The sequence below is a fragment of the Delphinus delphis genome, chromosome 8, assembly GCF_949987515.2.
Source record: "Delphinus delphis chromosome 8, mDelDel1.2, whole genome shotgun sequence".
NCBI classification, from domain to species: Eukaryota; Metazoa; Chordata; class Mammalia; order Artiodactyla; family Delphinidae; genus Delphinus; species Delphinus delphis.
The window spans coordinates 104,091,322-104,112,006 of NC_082690.1; the positions used below are offsets into that span (position 1 = coordinate 104,091,322).

The 20,685-nt window shown below is 49.9% G+C and overlaps 1 protein-coding gene across 2 annotated transcripts in view; it reads left to right on the forward strand.

Annotated features, from left to right (window-relative positions):
- Window positions 1–20,685, forward strand: part of PACS1 (phosphofurin acidic cluster sorting protein 1) — a 140,061-nt gene that overhangs the window by 103,933 nt on the left and 15,443 nt on the right. For both annotated transcript variants that reach the window (XM_060019297.1, XM_060019298.1), the window contains exons 3-10: window positions 8,695–8,784; window positions 9,926–10,051; window positions 12,447–12,591; window positions 12,829–12,920; window positions 13,015–13,095; window positions 15,636–15,695; window positions 16,491–16,651; window positions 17,014–17,107. In XM_060019297.1, coding sequence (XP_059875280.1) covers window positions 8,695–8,784; window positions 9,926–10,051; window positions 12,447–12,591; window positions 12,829–12,920; window positions 13,015–13,095; window positions 15,636–15,695; window positions 16,491–16,651; window positions 17,014–17,107 — 849 coding nt within the window. The remainder of the gene's footprint in view (window positions 1–8,694; window positions 8,785–9,925; window positions 10,052–12,446; window positions 12,592–12,828; window positions 12,921–13,014; window positions 13,096–15,635; window positions 15,696–16,490; window positions 16,652–17,013; window positions 17,108–20,685) is intronic.

The following is a 20,685-nucleotide window of genomic DNA, read 5'->3' on the forward strand; positions in this document are numbered from 1 at the left end:
TATTTATTTATTTATTTATTTATTTATTTATTTATTTATTTATTTATGGCGCCATTGGGTCTTCGTGGCTGTGCGGGCTTTCTCTAGTTGCAGCGAGCAGGGGCTACTCTTCGTTACGGTGCACAGGCTTCTCATTGCGGTGGCTTCTCTTGTTGCAGAGCACAGGCTTTAGGCACATGGGCTTCAGTAGTTGTGGCACGTGGGCTCAGGAGCTGTGGCTCACGGGCTCTAGAGCGCAGGCTCAGTAGTTGTGGCTCATGGGCTCTAGAGCGCAGGCTCAATAGTTGCGGCTCATGGGCTCTAGAGCACAGGCTCAGTAGTTGTGGCGCACGGGCTTAGTTACTTGGAGGCATGTGGGATCTCCCCGGACCAGGGCTCGAACCCGTGTCCCCTGCACTGGCAGGCGGATTCTTAACCACTGCGCCAGCAGGAAGTCCCAGCTTCCCAGTTCTTGAAGACTTTCCTAAAAAGGTCTGTAGTGATAGTAACTGTCGTGATTTTTTTATATTGTGTAATGAGTAACATTTGAAAGATTCGCGTAACTCAGTGAACCAGTATTTTCCAAATGACCAATGCATGAGGTCACAAAATTGTGCTGCGTAAAGATCCATTCAAAGAACAAAACAGGTCAATGGATTGGATTTTATTTTTTACTTTTTGTTTAAAAATAATTTTAAATTTACAGAAGAGGTGCAGGAGTAGTACATAGAGTTCCCATATACCCCTCACGCAGCTTCTCCCAGTGTTAACATCTTTCTTAACCATGGTATTTATCAAAACTAAGAAATTATCATTGGTACAACACTATTAACTAAATTACAGACTTTATTCAAATTTCCCAGTTTTTCCAGTGATATCCTTTTTCTGTTAATTGACTGGATGTTAATATATAACAGACTATAAAACCTTATTGATACGGTTTCAGGCTCTACTTTGCGACTGACCTTTAAGAGACTACCACTTGTAGAGTTTTGGTATACTGTCAAAGAAAAATAGTCCACCATTATTTGAAAAGGCTGTTAAAATGTTCTTCCTTTTTCTAACTTCGTATCTCTCTGAGTCTGGATTTTTTTAATATACTCAACCAAAACAATATTTTGTAACAGATTGGTTACAGAAACAGGTATGAGAACCTGGTTGTCTTTTATTAAGCCAGATGTCAAAGAGATTCACAGAAGTGTAAAAGTATACCATCTGCCTCATACACAGCTGTTAGGTGTGTACAGTGGTGCAGACACTGTGGAAAACAGTCTGGCAGTTCCTCAAAAGGTTAAACACAGAGTTACCATATGACCTAGCAGTTCCACTCCTATAAATATTACCCAAGTGTGATGAAAACATGTCCACACAAAACTTTGCACACAAATGTTCATGGCAGCATAATGGCTGAAAAGTGGAAGCAACCCAAGTCCATTAATTGATGAATGAATAAATAAAATGTGGTATATCCATACAATGGAGTATTACTTGGCAATAAAAAAGAATAAAGTACAGGGACTTCCCTGAGGGTGCAGTGGTTAAGACTCCTCACTCCCAGTGCAGGGGGCCTGGGTTCGATCCCTGGTCCGGGAACTAGGTCCCACATGCATGCAGCAACTAAGAGTTCTCATGCCACAGCTAAGGAGGCCGTGAGCCGCAACTAAGAAGCCTGCCTGCCACAACTAAGGAGCTCACATGCTGCAACTAAGACCCAATGCAACCTAATTAATTAATTTTTTTTAAAGAAAGAATAAAGTACATTCATGCTACAATATTGATGAACCTTGAAAACATACTAAATGAAAGAAGCCAGTCACAAAAGACCACATGTTATATGATTCCGTTTTATGAAATGTCCAGTATAGACAAATCCATAGAGTCAGAAAGTTAAATTAGTGGCTGCCTAGGGGTAGAGGGATGGGAAGGTTGGCAGAGTGACAGACAGCTAATGAGTATGGGGTTCCTTTTTTGGGTGGTGAAAATGTTGTAAAATTGATTGTGTTTCTGGTTGCACAACTCTGAATATACTAAAAGCCATTGAATTGCACATTTTAAATGGGCAGATTGTGTAGTATTTGAATTATATTCTAATAAAGCTGTTATATACATAAAAAAACGATGCCCTCTTCTTAATAAATTGTTTTTGCTTTAGAGAAGATATTTTTCATAAAAATATTTTTATGTAAACACATAATAGGTTCATTACAGTTATTTTTAAATGAATTAATACATATTTTTAATATCTCAGTTTTTTGGTTTTTTTGCGTTATGCGGGCCTCTCACTGTTGTGGCCCCCCCCCGTTGCGGAGCACAGGCTCCGGACGCGCAGGCTCAGCGGCCATGGCTCACGGGCCCAGCCGCCCCGCAGCATGTGGTATCCTGCTGGACCGGGGCACGAACCCGTGTCCCCTGCATCGGCAGGCAGACTCTCAACCACTGCGCCACCAGGGAAGCCCAATATCTCAGTTTTAATTCCTAGTGTGGTAAACATTGAAAGATACATGTACATAAACAAAAGCTATTTGGGGTCCTCAGTAATTTTTAAGAGTGTAAAAAGATCCTGAGACTGAAAAGTTTAAGATTAATCATTGTAGTGGAAGGAAAGAGACAATAAACATTAATTAATTAATTATTTTAAAAACAGATAGTTTTGAAATTGGACTCAAGTTGGTAGTGCCTGGCACCTGGAAGAAGCAAATACTGGGACCCGTGAAGGGCTAAATCTTTGGAGAAGGTTGGCAAAGATGAGAACAGTACTGTGCCATGCTTCGGAAGCGCGTGAGCTGGCCATGGTCCTGTGGCTGCACCGCAGCTACATCCTGTTCCCCGCATGCACAAGTTCATGTTCACAAGTTTGCAATTCAGATAATGCGTTTGGGATAGAAATGTTTACAGGTATTTATAGCATATATTTGGATAGTGAGAGTTCAAATAGTGAGGGCCGCTGCTGTTGGAAGATGATATGTCCCGGGGTGGGGGGGGAGGTGGCGGGGGGGGGGGGAGGTGGCGGGGGGAGGTGGCGGGGGGGGGGGGGTGGGGGATGTCAAATAAATAAAATACGGTGAAGAGGATGGAGCATGCCATGCCCTGGGGTGGAGGAAGTTACAAATCGTATGTGGTGGTCAGGGGTGGCTTCACTGAGAAGATGACTTTCATGCAAAGACTTTGAAGGAGGTGAGGGAGGAAGCTGTGCAAATATCGGGAGGAAGAACTCTGCAGGCTGAGGGAGAAGCCAAGGCAAGGCCCTGAGGCAGGAACGTGCTGGCAGGCTTACATCTGGCAGGGCGGAGATGGGGTGGGGCGGCAGTGAGGCTGGAGGGGAGTGAGAGGAGGAGATGAGGTCAGAGAGGTAGGGGGAAGGGTGTGCGCAGTTATGGCAAGGTCTCTGGCTTTCGTTCTGTGTGAAGTGGAGGGTTTTGAACAGGGAGGTGATGGGGTCGTTCTGGCTATGGAAGACAGACTGTAGGTGGGAAAGAGGAATCAAGAAGACCAGCCAAGGGGCTCTGACAGTGATTCTGGCAGGAGATGAGGGCGGCACCAGAGCTTCGGCCTCAGGGACTAGAAGGGCGGAAACGCCATTAAGTGAGATGGGGAAGACTGGAGAAGGCAGGTTTGGGGGGAAGGATCCAAAATTCAGCCTATCACATGGTGTTTGAGGTGGCTGTTACACATGCGAGGGGAGGCGGTGAATAGACAGCTGAATATGTGAGTTCGGAGTTCAGGAGACAGGTCTGGGGGAGGGAAACAGTTTGGGGAATCATCAGCGTATCTGACACCATAAGGTGGATGAGCTGCCCAGGAGTGGAGGAAGCCGTTACAGAGAAGAGAACAGGTCTAAGGATTGAGGCCACAGGCTCCCCAAGACTAGGATGTCAGGGAGGAGAGGAAGGACCTGACACGGAGACCAGGAAAGAGCAGCTGAGGGTGAGAGGAAATCCAGGAGAGTGAGTGTCCAGGAGGCCACATGAAGGGAGAGTTGCTGGAGGCGAATGAAGAGGAGTCCTCCTCATGGAGGTTATCGGAGACCCTGCCAATGGCAGTCGTGGCGGAGTTACGAGACAATGAGAGAAGTCTTCAAGAGCAAAGTAGACAGCTCGGGCTTCCCTGGTGGCGCAGTGGTTGAGAGTCTCCTGCCGATGCAGGGGACGCGGGTTCTTGCCCCGGTCCGGGAAGATCCCACATGCCACAGAGCGGCTGGGCCCGTGAGCCATGGCCGCTGGGCCTGCGCGTCCGGAGCCGGTGCTCCGCAACGGGAGAGGCCACAACAGTGAGAGGCCCACGTACCACAAAAAAAAAAAAAAAAAATGTAGACAGCTCTTGAGGAGTTTGCTATAAAGGGGAGGTAAGATGTGGGGTGGCAGCCTGCAGGGCACGTAGGGAGACAAGAGCGGATATTTTTTTTAATGAGAGAAAAAACATTAGCCTGTTTGCTAATGGAAATGATCCAGAAGAGAGACGGAAGTTGATTGTATAGGAGAGGGGAGAATGGTTAGAAGAGCCTCCCTGAGTCCGTGAACAGGGATGGAGGGATGGAGCGGCTGACATCGGGTGGGGGCCGGGAGCCCATCTGTGTAACCGGAGGGGAGGAACCTGTGGGCATACGGACTGGGCAAGGAGCTAAGTGTGGTGGGCGTTCTTTTCCTATTGCTTCCATTTTCTCGGCAAGGTAGGAATCAAGGTTATTCGCTTAGAATGAGGGAAGGGGTGAGGAGGCGTTGGGGTGTGAAGAAGAATGGGAGGTCATCTTGTGGAGTGAAGGGGCAAGTGCCCGGACTGGGGAAAATGCAGTGATCGCCAGGCAGCTCTGCAGGCCCACGTCACGTTTGGGGTCATGAAGTCAAAGTCAGAACAGTTAGGGCTTCCCTGGTGGCGCAGTGGTTGAGAGTCCGCCTGCCGATGCAGGGGACACGGGTTCGTGCCCCGGTCCAGGAAGATCCCACATGCCGCGGAGCGGCTGGGCCCGTGAGCCATGGCCGCTGAGCCTGCGCGTCCGGAGCCTGTGCTCCGCAACGGGAGAAGCCACAACAGTGAGAGGCCCGCGTACCGCAAAAAAAAAAAAACAAAGTCAGAACAGTTAGCTGATTGTATGATTCTCTCCAGGCATGTTCAGCTGGGGCAGCTGGATTTGTACAGGGTTGTAATGTACCAAGTGAGCGCAGAGAACAGCAGCGGGCAGAGGCGCTAGGGCGTGTGCAGGGACCGCTCGTCCAGACTGACGGGGGCATTTAAGCTGAGTGAGGAGGAAAGAGGGGACAGCGGGCATGAGGAGGAGTGAAACATGGTGGGGGGATCAGTGGATCGTAGGCCTGGGGGGTTCAAGGGATTATTGTTGTTGACAAACAAGCGAGAGTGAGCTGGAAAGTTGGGAAGTGGAGATCAGAGAGTGGGGTGCATGACACTGAGATGAGGCTTTGGCCGTCATTATCGGTAACCATAAGGCCCAGAGTGTGACCATGTGGGTGGAGGGGCTCAGACAAGGGTGAGGACGAGACCACTGGGAGAGGGAAACCACGGGGTTTAGGGGCCAGGACATTGGAAAGCGCACATGTCGAAATCACGAAGAGGGACTTCCCTGGTGGCACAGTGGTTAAGAATCCACCTGCCAATGCAGGGGACACGGGTTCGAGCCCTGGTCCGGGAAGAGCCCCCATGCCATGGAGCAGCTAAGCCCGTGCGCCACAACTACTGAGCCTGCACTCTAGAGCCCGCGAGCCACAACTGCTGAGCCCACGTACCACAACTACTGAAGCCCACGTGCCTAGAGCCCGTGCTTTGCAACAAGAGAAGCCACCGCAATGAGAAGCCCGCGCACCGCAACGAAGAGTAGCCCCTGCTCACCACAACTAGAGAAAGCCCGTGCGCAGCAACGAAGACCCAATGCAGCCAAAAAATAAAGACATTTAGACAAGGATGCTTTCATCAGTAAGTTATATTATCGTTAAAAAAAAAAAAGAAATCATGAAGAGTTACGGCGGGAGTAGTGCTGGGAAAAGAACAGTGCGTGAGGAGCTAAAGTCAAGAAATGAGCAGGGATGCTGGCAGGTACAGACAAGAGCCACAGCCAGGAAGAGAGGCTAGAGTAGGGGCATCCACTCAAAGCAGGAGTTTGGGGAGGTGGAAGGGAGGATGTTCTGGAGCTGCTGACAAGGAACAAGGAGGACCCTGCCCCACCCCCAAGCCCAGCAGTCAGCCCAGGAAGCAGTGTCTTCAGGACGGAGCAGGTTTCAGCTGTGCGGGGTTTCTCAGCAGTGTTGTGGGGCTGTGCTGTACCTCGTAGACTGGTCGGCAGCAGCCCTGGCCTCTACGCTCTAGAAATATCACGCACGCACGCACGCACATACCCCAGCTGTAACAATCAAAAATGTCTCTAAATTTTGCCAAATGTCTCCTACCCCTAGTTGAAAACCACTGCTATATATCAACCACATTTTGGATTCTCAGCATTTCTGAGATTCATTGTCCAGAGACTTCTTAAATCCTAAGAGCCTACCTATATAAATTCAGGTGAAAACTTTGCCAAGACTCTTGTTTGTCATAGAGGTTACAGAAAGCATTATCTAACGCATGAGGCAGAGCGTCCTTTATTATTTTTAATTGGCATAATATAATGCTATTCTAATTTTAAAAGCATTGTGAAATACTACATTTAGGAGATTTTCCTTCCTGCATTATACAAAATCTGTATTTTATAAAAGCAAAAATTAGAAATGGATAAGAAACCTAAAGGTTAAAACTAAATTTTTTTCATTCCTAAAGGAAAACAGAGTGGAATATCTACTCTAATACAGCAGAATAACTTCATTACTTGGAATAGGCAAAGGTTTCTTAGCTAGGACCCAGAATGCATTAACCATAAAGGAAAAAAATAATAATAAAGTTGACCAGATCAAAATTAAATACTTCATCAAAAGATACTATTAAGAAAATGAATAGGCAAGAAAATATTTATGGTGCATATACCTGACAATTTCTTATATAAATAAAAAACTTACGCCCGAATAACAAGGTAAACAAAACAAAGAAGTTTGATCAGTCACGTCATAAATGGAGATTTACAGCGGACCAATAAACAGCTGAGAAGGTGCTGCGTGGGCTGAGTCCTCAGGGAGATGCAAATTGCAGCCACAGTGATGGACCTCTCTGCACGTGGCCAGTAGAATCCACGGGTCCAGGACAGACCACGCCGGATGCAGCTGCAGGTGGAAAGTGGTACTAACACTTTGGAAATCAGTCTGGCGGTTTCTCACGAAGCTACATATGTGTCTACCCTAAGTCCCAGCCATTCCTCTCCTAGGTGTCAGCCCAAGAAAAAGAAGACACATCCACTTGTGTGGATGACTTGTACAAGAATGGCAGCTTTAACCATAATGGTCCCAAACTAGAAACACCCCAAATGTGAAGTGTTCAGTGACAGGAGAACAGAAATCACATGTGTACGTTCATGGGACAGAATTCTGCTCAGCAGTAAAAAGGAACAAGCTTTCGATACACTCAACAGCCTGTATGAACCTCAGACACATTGTAAATGTTGGGCAAAAGAAGCCCGACCAGAATAGTACACACTGTATGATTCCATTTATATGGAATTTTAGAACAGGAAAAACTGACCTATGGTGAAAGAACTCAGAACAGTGCTTTCCTCTGAGACAGGAGCGCAGGATTGACTGGGAGGCATCACAAGGGATTTTTCCAGAGTAGTAACAATGCTCTACATCTTGATAGAGGTGTGGGTTACACGGGTATATACATTTACTAACTCACCGATCTGTATACTGGAGATCGGGGCACTTCACTGTGTTAAATTAAACTCAATGGTTTTTTAAGTAATTTTTTTTTTTTTTTTTTTTGCGGTACGCGGGCCTCTCACTGTTGTGGCCCCTCCCGTTGCGGAGCACAGGCTCCAGACGCAGGCCCAGCAGTCATGGCTCACGGGCCCAGCCGCTCCGTGGCATGTGGGATCCTCCCGGACTGGGGCACGAACCCGTGTCCCCTGCATCGGCAGGCGGACTCTCAACCACTGCGCCACCGGGGAAGCCCTAAAGTAATTTTTATAAATATACTGGCATTCCTCAGGCTCTCCTGCTGATCTCTTTTTACATTGAGGAACGGTTTAGCCCAACTTTATTTTTAAGAGCTAAAAACACTATGGTGTTTAACCCAGCGTTAGGTGTGGTGGAGCGGGGGTGCTGGGGGGCACGGCAGGGGAAGCGGGGGCGGGGGGAGCCGCACTAAAAGGAAGAGTTCCTGGAAAAAAATTATATCAAAGCTGAGACTGGGAAGGTGAGTTGGTTAGCTGTGTACAGAAGCATGAAGGAATATCCAAGAAGAGAAAACAGCATGTGGAAATGCCCAGAGACAGGACAGTGTGGCCGAAGTGTCAGTTAGACGGGAGGAGGGCGGCTGAGGTGCCATGGGGAGAACTGCCACGCCTTGGGGTGCGACACCACTGCCTCTCCCTCAGGAGCGGTGGGAGAGGAGAACTCAGATGCAATAACAAACCATTTTCATGTGAAAACCCTTTGCAAACGGACAGCATAATACATGTAAAACCACATCTATGGTAGTGGCTTGATTGTGATCAAGTACAACAAAAAGACGGGTGGAATACTTGAACTGGTAAGAATCTTTGTAGAGTTTAGATGTTGTTTGCAAGCAGTATTTCTTTTGGTCTGATTTTTGGTGATACAGCTTTGACCTATTTTTTCTTGGTTTCAGGGTTCAAAAAGGATTCTTCGCTCCAACGAGATCATCCTTCCAGCCAGTGGGTTGGTGGAAACAGAGCTCCAGTTAACCTTCTCCCTCCAGGTGAGAGCCTGCTCAGTCTTAGGTCATTAATATGCCGTGTCCAGCCCAATCCCAAACAGTCCTCTAATCTGGAGACTGTTTTATCCGAAAACAGCCATAACCCAATGATTTAAAGTCACCTAGAGCTTCTGTGGCCGGCCTGGAGAACCAGAGCAATCACCCAGACAGCCACAGCAAGGGCGCCGAGACCCAGATGGGCTGCTGAAAAGTACACCACAAATCGTTCTTTTTTTTTTTTTTTTTTTTAAATTGCAGTATAGTTGATTTAAAATGTTGTGTTAAGCTGCTGCATAGCACAGGGAGATCAGCTCAGTGCTTTGTGATGACCTAGAGGGGTGGGATAGGGAGGGTGGGAGGGAGGCTCAAGAGGGAGGGGATATGGGGATATATGTATACGTATAGCTGATTCACTTTGTTGTACAGCAGAAACTAACACAACATTGTAAAGCATTTATACTCCAATAAAGATGTGAAGTAAATAAATGAATGAAAAGCACTAAAAAATAAAATAAAATGTGTTAATTTCTCCTGTACAGCAAAGTGATTCAGTTATACATATATATATGTGTGTGTGTGTATACATTCTTTTTCATATTCTTTTCCATCATGGTTTATCACAGGCTGTTGAATATAGTCCCCTGTGCTCTACGGTGGGACCTTGTTTATCCATCCTGTATGTGATGCTTTGCCTCTCATTCTTCTTCCCCTTTTCCTCAGACAGAGCTGTTAACCCCACCGTCCCACCACACTCGGCCCCGTCTCCTCTCCTTAGTAATCCACGCCATGCCCCCCAGCAGAGGCGGATGCTTCAGTCTTGTTTTGCCTGCATACTGCAACCTCCATCCCTTCCCTTCTCCTCCTTATCTGTCCCAGTATGTCTGTCTCTCCGCCTAACGCCAGTACCCCAGGTTGCAGTGCACGGACAGCTGATTATCTGGCAAGGGAGGAGGCTGTTTTCTGAGCGTGTGTGGACCACCCCGCTGCGGAGTGGAAACCAGGCGCTCCCCTCGCCCCTATCACCCCCTTGTGCAGCTGGGAGCCAGTGAAGCACAGGAAGGTGGCACGTCCTCTCGCAGCACCAAGACCCACCGAGGACCCAGTTGCTGATTAACTGTGCTCGGCTCTGTTTTGTGCTCGGCAGTACCCTCATTTCCTGAAGCGAGATGCCAACAAGCTGCAGATCATGTTGCAGAGGAGAAAGCGTTACAAGAACCGGACCATCCTGGGCTATAAGACCCTGGCCGTGGGGCTCATCAACATGGCAGAGGTGAGAGAGGGCGGCCTCTGGACAGTCAGCCTTTCGGAGCCTACGAGAGACACGGCCCAGCCAGTGATTTTCCCAGCCTGCTGTTTGGGTGTTTTATTCTGTGTTACAAATTAATTCTTTTATTGGAAATTCAGGATGCACTTCTTTTTATTGAGAACTTTCTCCCTCATGAAAAGTTTTTTCTTTAACCTTTAAAAAAATGTCAAACTTAGAGAAAAGTTGTAAGAATAGTATAAAGAATTCCCATCTACCCTTCACCCAGATTCTTCAGTGTTAACACATCTGCCTTATTATTCTCTCCTACATACGCGTTATGCATGTTGTTTTCTTTTCTGAACCACCGAAAGTAAGCTGGTGCCCCATCACACATAGTTAATACGTACTGTGTCTACCATGAAGATCAGGACATTAGCACCGACACAGGGTTGCCATCTAACCCGCAGTCCCCACCCAGGTCATGCCAAGCGACTCAGGGATGTCCTCTGCAGGCCCAGGGTTTCATCTGGGATTAAGGGCTGCACTTAGCTCTTGTCTCCTTAGTCTCCCTCGACCTGCAGTCCCTTGGATTTTCTTTGTCTTTCAGGCCCTTGACATTTTTTAAGAGTACAGGCTCTTTATTGAATGTGCCTCAGTTCAGATTTGTCTGATGTTTTCTGAAGATGTACATTCAGCTTCTGCGTTTTTGGCAGAATTATTGCAAGCAGTAATGCAGGCAGCACTCCTTGTTGATTTGTTCCGTTACTGGTGAGGCTAACTCTTATCGCTTGGTTAATTTAAGATGGTGTGTGCCAGGATTTCCAGTATAAAGTTAAGTAATACATATTTTGTTCTTACCAATGAAAAAAAAACATTTTATAGGGAGGAGATATTTTGAGACTATATAACAGTTTCTTATCCCCTCATATCTTCACCAAGTAGTTTTAGCCTCTATTAATGATTCTTACCGGAATCAGTCATTACTTGGACGTTTGCCAGACAGTGAATTTCCAATCCCACCATTCCTCCTCTATTTATTAGTTGGCCGTCTGCTGTAAGATACAGCTTTCCCTTCTTCTCCACTTACTGATTGACTCATTTCTTTGTAGCAGTTTTGGATCTGTGGATTCCTGTTTAGTTCAGTGGGGTTTAGTCTGCTACTATCATTATTTATTTTGATGCTCAAATTTTCTCGAATTTGGCCGGTAAGAGCCCCTTCAAGCTGATTCCTATATCCTTTTTATATGCCTCATCGTTCTTTACATGCTTCTTTACTTTCTGGTACAAAATATTACAGGCTCATCATGTACTTTCCCTGACCCAGCCTCAGCATGAACTGATCCTCCAAAGAGCCCTGGTTCCTTGTAGTGGAGAATGGTATTTAGAAACCAAGATCTGGATGCTAGAGGTGCTCGTTTTCCCAACTGGGGCATCATTGCTTCTCCTCCCTCTCAGCAGATGGAGCTAGGAAATACATGTATACATATGCGTATGCACGTGTATGTACATACACATCGCATCTGTTTCCACTTCTGTATCTATCTGATCATGAGCTCACATTCCAGTCAATTCCAATCAGCACTTTGGGGTTCCTCTAGCCTTTCTCCTTTTCACGTTTTTAATTCCCTTCTCAGTACGTTTGCTCGTTTGTGCGGCTTCCCTGTATGCCTGGTGAATCTTCTCAGCCCTGACCAAGGGGAAGAGGAAAGGGGCCACAAATCAATTTTAAAACCTATTTCTGTATTTTAGAACATTAAGTAAGAAACATTTTGTGTCCATAGTAAAAGGTGAGCTAGTCCCAGCCCATCTTTCTGTCCTCTTCATGTTTTGTGTCAGAAAGAGGGCCTGGGGGGAGTGAAGTATGTGGATGGCACGTTTTGCCAGCTGTGTCAAGCCCTTATTGCCTGGCACAGGTGGCCTGGTACAGGTGGCCACGGTCTGCAGGCCAGCCTCGCGCAGCCTTGAGAGCTAGTTTCTCTGTGAAAGACTTAAACTAAAATGCAGTCCTAGAGATTAGCAGTCATTTTCAATCTCAGGCCTTGATTTTTATCTCTAAGCACGTGGCCTGACCCGTGGCTGACACTTCAGGAGGTAGTTTTAAAGTGAGACCGGGGACTTCCCTGGCGGTCCAGTGGTTGGGACTCCGTGCTTTCACTGCGTGGGCCCTGGTTCAATCCCTGGTGGGGGAACTAAGATCTCACAAGCCGCGTGGCACAGCCAAAAAGGAAAAAAAAAAAACGGTAAAGTGAGACAGGCAATAGGAGAACGGTAGGCGTGAATCTGGAAGATAGTGAAAAAGAAAATGTGTCAGCAGAACACCGTTCCCAGTGGCTCGCCTGTCCGTTGGGATTTGTGAAAACGGGCTGCTCTGCGGCACTGTCCGTAGTGAGGTGTGTCCGTGGCCACCCCGTGCTCGTAGGTGATGCAGCACCCGAACGAAGGCGCCCTGGTACTCGGCCTGCACAGCAACGTGAAGGATGTCTCCGTGCCTGTGGCAGAAATAAAGATCTACTCCCTGTCCAGCCAGCCCATTGACCATGAAGGAATCAAATCCAAGCTGTCTGGTACGACATGTGCGGTGTCGGGAGGCCCTCCCCGTCACCTGATCTCCATCCCAGGAAAGCCTAACACGTTCCTAGGAAAGAGGAGCTTAGAGCTCCCTGGAAATGAAAGGGGGTCGGGGCCCTCTCCTCCACCCCGGCCGCGTTTCCACTTGAGGAGAGCATGATTCCAGCCAGCCAAAGCCTCTTAGACCAGATCTTCGCCCTGCGAGGTCATCTTATTAAGGTGTCTGTTTCCAGACCGTTCTCCTGATATTGACAATTATTCTGAGGAAGAGGAGGAGAGTTTCTCATCAGAACAGGAAGGCAGTGATGACCCACTACACGGGCAGGTAACTTTCCACAGCCCCTCAATAAAGCGGCCGAGAAGCAGTTACAGACCTTCCTAGGGTTTCCTAACCTCATTCCATCCCCCTACCCACTTAGGACCTGTTCTATGAAGATGAGGATCTTCGGAAAGTAAAGAAGACCCGGAGGAAACTAACCTCAACGTCTGCCATCACAAGGGTGAGCCTCCAAGGCCCGGGGAATGTTTTAGCAGAGATTTGCAATCTGGGGGTAGGATGGGAGTGGTGTATTCAGACTTCCTGGGGGCTTTTTAACATCTGCACAGGGCCATGCCCTCAAGGCTGTGATATACCCCTTGGTACCTCCACCTCCACCACCAGCTAATTAAGCATCACTGTTGCAGAGAACCAGCGTTCCTGATAGGAGCGTGTTATATTCTTCAGGTTATCTTAGGATAGAAGAAAGGTTGAGAAACCTTGTTGTAGACTTTGGAACAGATGCTTCCTTGGGGAGCAGAACCCCTCAGACACCCTCCCTCCCTTCTCCAGGTGATTACTTCAGGTTTCGTACTGTCCACCGCACAGATAAGTCCAGTCCTCTCTAGGAGCATCTCCATTTGGAATCATTTGTTGAACTTACCCGGAAATAGTAGGCTAGTGCTTGGAACTGTGGGCTCGACACAGTGCCTGCCTTAATGGATCCAGAACCTTAGAGACCAGAGGCCTTTAGATTGTGTCTCCTGCACGCGATCTCCTCAGGAGTCACTACTTTTGGTGAAATTAGAGTCCTGGACTGAGATGCTTAATACCCGAATTTCTAGGTTAACTTTGACCTCTTCTCGGGTTCCCGTGCCAGAGTTCGGGGGAGTCAAAAGTGCCAGGAGCTTTTTGGAAGAGAAGTTCACAGTTTCATTTGTCCCCAGAGGCATCCTGATTCTCTCTAGCGCAGAGCAGCCCAGGGACCCCAAGAGCAGAGATTCCCGTCACCTTCAGGAGTGAAATAAGTGGAGGCCAGACCTTCCGAACATGTTGTATCCGAGCCTGTTCCACCGTGAAACACGCTGTCCTCTCTCCAGGCATCCTTGGGTATCCCTGGGCTACAATGTATAATAAATCCTCAAGGCTGAGGCCTTGGTTCCCCCACCGGATGATGACTAGAGCGCGTGTGAACTGTTTCATCGTCCTCAGGCTTCTAATCCTCGATAGGCGCTCCTAGGCCGGGTAAGGCCCATCCTGGCCTCCAGCCCACCCTGTGCTCTGATGATGGCAGAGGCTGGAGGTCGCTCTCTGTTGTGGCTACTCCTGCTAAGTTTTTCTTTTTCCTGTGCTGTAACCACAAAGAGGCCCCGTTTTCTTCCCAAAGGTGCCCCCTGGAGCTATATAAATCGCCACTTCCTGTGGTCGCCTCCGTAGCTTCACTGGTTATACGACCAGAGCTCAGTGTTCCTTTGACGCCCACTCACTCCCCGAAAGGTGTTTTTATTTTCTGTGTTAACTGCAGGCGCTTGCCAATCAGATTTCCAGAGTGATTGTCCTTTCACTCCTGCCTCCCGTGCACACGAATCCTTCTCTCCCTACCAAGAGCACTTTGTCCTAGACGTGTTAATTGACTCAGCGTTCTCTGAAGCGCCTTCTGCGTCTCGGTCGCTGTGGCTCTCGTTCCTCCTCTGCTGTGGGTGCTCTTCCACCTTGGGGAGCCCCGCCCTTTCTTGAAGGCCCAGCTCAGTCTCACCCACAAGTTAGTCTCCCCCATCCCCAGGCGGTGAGTCTGTCATCCAGTCAGGAGGTGCTGAGGGCCACAAGCTAGTCGCCGTGCCTGGGGTTGGACACATAGAGATAAGGAAGGCCCGGTCCATGCCGTCAGGGAGCTCACAGTGTCCAGTGACACAGACACATCTACACAAGTGACCGTAACCCCGTAGGGCAGGCGCCAGACGAGCTCTGCGTCAGGGGCAGCGATGGCCCTGAGGGGAAAGTGACCGGCTCTGAGCAGGACAGCTTCGCGGGCAAGATGCCAGGAGATGGGTTTTCTAAGAGTAAATAGAACTTCACCAAGTAGATCTGGGGACATGTTTAGTCAAGGCAGAAGTTACCATGTAAATGGCCCAGAGGGGTGCCAAGTCGTAAGCAGTTAGTTCCCACCTAAGTGGGGTGTGAGGAGTTGGGTGGTGGGTGAGGCCAGGGTCAGGCAGAGCCAGCCCTCAGCAGACACAGGGTGACACCGAAGTTCTTGAGGCTCTGGGGCCAGTGAAGGCCTTGCATCTGGGGAGTGACGAGGTGAGATCTGCATGTGGAACAGTCGCAGTGGACTCTGGAGGGAATGAGACTGGAAGTGGGGTGGGAGGAGCTAGTTGAGGGCGGTGGGTGGCCCCAGAGAGGGACGAGGAAGGAGGCCGGATGGAAGCGGTGCGGTTTCGGGTGGACAAGAGGGTAGGAGGCAGCACCCCTGGGCTGGGGGTCGGGGGAGACTCCGGGTTCAGATTCGGGGACTCCTCGGTGCCTGGGTGACCAGGAGGGGGAATGCACGGCGCAGAGGGTGAGCTCTGTTTTGGAAACCTCGAGTTTGAGGAACCTGTGTGTATACAGGTGGCTCTCGCCGTGGTTCTGAAGTTCTAGAGAAAGGGATGGGCGGGAGGCGACCATGGGCAGTTACTGGGCTGGGGGCGTGGCCCCGGTTCTTCACCAAAGCCGGCCCTCGGCCCTCGATCACTCTGCCGACTGGGCTGCTGGCTGAGGACTCCTGTGGCTTTGTCCCTACAGCAACCTAACATCAAACAGAAGTTTGTGGCCCTCCTGAAGCGGTTTAAAGTTTCAGACGAGGTACGACCCCTTACTCCCGAGCTGGATGGTGAGTAGAATTCCCAGAGTTTCACCCTCATTCCTCGGGCACAATCTGGAGTCAAGATTCCAGGAGCCCCACGTGAGGGGGTCGCTAAAGGAGGGCTTTCCGCTACTTGAAAAGAGAAGGAAAGATTTACACGTAGCACCCAAGGTTCCATGGTATTCGAAGCAGGGGCACATGCTTCTGCCCAGCTTTCGGGTGTGGGGTGTCCAGCACAGATCCAGTTGCTATCGTTCAGTTTTCCCTCCTGCCCCGAGGGGAACCTCGTGAGTAGCAGCCTGTGAAGTGGGGGCCTCCTCCATGGCGTCAGGGACTGGCCGCTAAGAGCAGCAGTGCCTTCCCTGGGCTCGCAGGCCTAGAGCCAGCTTTCGTGGGCTCTCTTCTCAGTGGACTGAGACAGGGATGGAGATTTGTCCCCTGCGGGCTCTAGAGGAGGCCAGCATGAGCCCGCCAGGGCCCCAGGCGTCTGGGTTTCCCTGCGCCAGTTCCTCGGGAGAAGTACCGCCTGAACCCCACTCTTCTTCCTGACGCCGGGCACTAGTGGGGAGCACTAGGGAGGCTCTGAGCAGGGCCGGTGGCCTCACCACGTCCCTGCCCTCAGGATCAAATCACAGCACACCAAGACCACCCTGATGAGCATGAAACTATGGCACGTCCCTTAAGGGGACTGGGTAGGGAAGCCAGTGGGGCCTGCCCAGGAGGAAGGAGTTTCCTGTCTGCCGTGTTGTTAATAGGGGTAGCCCCAGACTCCAAGGTTTTGTTTTCTCCCACAGGTGGGCTTTGGGCTGGAACACGTATCCCGAGAACAGATACGAGAAGTGGAAGAAGACTTGGACGAGCTGTATGACAGTCTGGAGATGTACAATCCCAGCGACAGTGGTCCCGAGATGGAGGAGACAGAGAGCATCCTTAGCACGCCAAAGCCCAAGCTCAAGTGAGGCCCGCACCCCCTCTGTCACACTGTCTCTCTAGGCCATGGCAATCTCCTAGACTCCCCTCCCTCACCCCACCCCAACCATTACCCGGGAATCTCGGTTCCTCACCCCTTCTGAACCGCCTGCCGTCTGGATAAAGCTCGCTGCTTTAGCCTCTAACCGACAAAAGCCCCGATAGGACTCTCCTGAAGTCCTTCGGTCCAGGTCCCTACTGGTCCAGCCTCTGCTGTGTCCTTCCTCGCCGGCATCCTCGAAGCCCGGATTGTCGCTCTTTCTTGAACACCAGCCCTGCCCGGCTGTCCGTGAGCTGCTGCTCTGGGCCCTGGCGGCCACTGACCCTGGCTGTGCTTCTTTGCCACAGGCCCTTCTTTGAGGGGATGTCGCAGTCCAGCTCACAGACGGAGATTGGCAGCCTCAACAGCAAGGGCAGCCTCGGCAAAGACACCACCAGCCCTGTGAGCAAGACCAATGGCTGTGGGGTGTGGGAGTGGGACCAGGGGAGAGTCAGGGCTTAACACTGGGCCCTGTGCTCCTGGCTCATTTGGGACCTATGGGCCATCTCATCTTGTTTCAGCCTCAGTTGTCATCTCAGTCCTGCTGGGCTCTTAGTGCTCTGACGATATTGCTGTGGCCAGGCGGGTATTCTTTATGGTCTGTTCCCGCCATGACCTGGCGCCTTCCCTCCCGGAACACGCAGTGCCTCAAGACCTCTCCCTTAACGCCCGTCATGCGGTAGCTGGGAGTGTGGCACCCGGCCAGTGGTGGCGATTCTGCATCCAGGCTGGGGAGAGGGTGGATGCAAAGGGGCAGGAAGGCCCCAGGGTCTGTTCAGGAGAAATTACATGGGCTTTATTCAGAAAGTGAGCAGTGCCCTCGAAGAATTTAGAACTCGGTGGGCTGGTTTCCATTTTGCCTGGCGAGCCAGAGGGAAAAGGAGCTGTCTACTGCAGCACCCCAGAGCCCCGCATCACCCCAGGACCACGCTCTGTCCCTATCTGGGAAGGCTCTCCCCAGCAGTGGATCAGGGGCAGAGGCCCGGGTTGATGCTGTACCCACCTCGGGCCCTAGGAAGCTGCCCTCCCCCTTGTTTATGACCAAAGGCAGGATGACGTGTCTGATTCTAGTGGTTTTCGGTTTGCTTTGAAAGCCCAGTGTCTTCTCTGTAGATCAAAAAAACTGAATCCTTTAAGTCCTTCTGCTCTTGCCGCTTTAACAGAGGAAATATAAAACTCACCCTGCGCGTAGGTATTAATTGTGAGAAAACGACCTGAGGCCTGTGACGCTCTCCATCCCCTGAAAAGCGCTGTCTATGGAAGGGCTGCCTGCCGCCGGTCCCAGGTGTCTGCGGAGCGTCAGCTCATGGACTGCCTGCTACCACCAGGTGGCACTGTCGTCCATGTAATCCCTCTCCCTGCTGAAGGCGCAGCAGGGTGATCCAGCCCTAGAACAGCGGCACCACGTGGCCTTAGCGAGTAAATGTGGGATGGGAAATGGCAGCCCCCACCGAGAATCCCTCCACCGAGAAACCTCAGGCCCACCACTTTCAGACCGGGTACTCTCAGCCTTTCCAGCCCAGGTTCATATGATCTGGGGCTGAGGAGGCCTTACCTGACTAGTTCTGCTCAGGATGTGGCTTGGGGCTGCTCGTTCTCACAGGGGGCTGCTGGATGGCCCTGCTGAAGCATCACTGTCCACGTGGACAGATCCTTGGCCCCTGGAGCCAGATTCCATAGCAAGTATAAATATAAGGGATGACTCTTCTAGAGAGAAACCTGGGACCTGGCCAGGGGAGGACTGTCTTACGGTGTCCTAGGAATGCAGAACAAGGGCCCTACTGTAACACAATGCAATCAAATTTTAAATGAGATTAATACCCCGGAAATGCTAAGCGTGACACCTAACATGTGGTGACCGCTCAATAAATTTTAGGAATCGTCGTTACTAAATCAGTAAGAGAAACTACTCTCTACTGATGAAGCTGTTTCTGGGTTGATAGAATTTGTAGGTTCTACATTTAGTCTCAGCTGCATGGCTTACAAAACTTAAAGAGAAAAATCACCTTGATGCTCTGGGCCTCGGGTGCCTTATTTGTGAAGTAAAGGAGTTGGCCCAGGAGCCCAGTTAGCTCAAAAGTCAATGGAGTATCAGTCTTTACAGTGTGATGGCCTAAGGATCCCTGTTCAGGCCAGACATTTCTTTGGGGCAGGGTAGGGCTGGTTTGAGAGCACACGCTCTGGAGTCAGACTTCTGGGTTTGAATCTTGACTCCATCACTCCACTGACTGTGTGATCTGGGCAGTTACCCAGACTTTGTGTCCTCATCTACAAATTGCATGTAAGAAGGACATGGCTCACAGGGCAGTGTGAAGATCCAGTGCGAAAATGCAGCTAAAGCCTCCAGCATGGTGCTTGATTGATGGTTGGATTGATTTACGGCATGGGGAGCATCAGTAAATGGAAGCTGCTTTGCCATTGTTATTACAGACCCTGAGAGCCGTGCCAGTTCTGGACTCCTGAGATTGATAGAATCTAGATGTCTTTTTAGTGAGTTCTTCAAATTCTGGTTCCCTGGGCCAGATTTCAGACTTAGCTGGTTCTCTGTGATATTTCTATTTTGAAGAGCCCCATATGTCTTGATGTGGGTGTGGAACTTTGGAATCCTTTAGTATGAAAGACACTTTGGAAACTACAGAGCGAGGCTGTGCTCTTACACAGAGAACTTCTAAACGTATTAGGGAAAATGTACAGGGATGGTGTATCCATAGGCAGGCGTGCACATGCTGCCCAGCTCTTGTCCTCTCTTCCCTGATTTCCCAGCCTTGTTATTCATTTATTTTTCTTAACCTTCCTTTTTGTTCCCCAAATTTCAGAGGATTCAGTTTTATCACTAGAACCAGAAGGAATTTCTGCTGATACAAATTATTACAGCTGTTGAGTTCTCCCAAGACTTGAGCACACAGTAGCAACATAATTTTGTTCTTGGAGCTGATAACAGTGGGCCCCGACAGCGCTTCAACTGGGGCGGCCAAGAGATGGAGACTTTCTGCCAGGACTGCCTGCTGCTAAAAGTTGCTAATTCCACAGCACTGTAACTAGTGGTGCTAGAGACCAGTACTTCGTAAAATTGAGAGCCTAAAGTGCCACCGCACTCTGCCCCCTCCACGTGCGCTCACACGCGCGTGCGCACGCACACACACACAAGCACGTGCACCCCCTGCAGCAGCAGCCAGCGTCGCCCCCAGGCACAGCGCCTTGCACCGCCACATCTGCCTCAGAGCCACTCAGTTAGGCAACACAGCTACTGCGCTGCTGGGGTGAGAAAAGCCTAAAATATTTATAGAAGCAGGAAGAAGAACTGGGAGAATCGGGAGTTTGCTCCCGGTGGGGCTGACTGAAACATGCAGAAGAGTCAGTGCACAGCCCGCAGGTGCCCCACCCCGAGTCCACCTTAGAGCGCTCGGCACATCTCAGCACAGCGCTGTGCCATGAAACACTGCTCTGCTGTCGGAGGGCTGACCACAGGGCTGCTGCCTGAGAGCCTTCCAGCAGGATGGTGTTATCGCCCCGATTCCTTCTCTTTGAAACGTGTTTAATTCACTTGTCATGCTGAGGTCCCAAATTGAGTGAAACCATCTTCAGTCTTAAGTCTGATGAAGAGTTCTCTGGGAGCGTGGACTCTGTTATCATCGGTTATTCATACAGACAATGTGTAAATGAGCTAGCGGTGCAATCTGGAGGCAACCTGCTGTGCGCGGCTCTGAGCAAACCGTCTCCCCCTCAGGGGTCACAGGGTCTGGATAAAGTGTGTTAGGTTAGTTTGGCAGATGGCTCAGAGCAGTGGTCCTCAACCCACGGTGATTTTGCCTCCCAAGGGACATTTGGCGAGGACTAGAGACATTTTGGGTTCTCACAGCGGGGGTGATAGGGGATAAGGGGCTGTTCCTGGCATCTAGTGGGTGGAGGCAGGGATGCAGCTCAAATCCTGCACAAGATGCCCCTGAGCAAAGAAAGACCCGCCCCAGATGTCGGCGGTG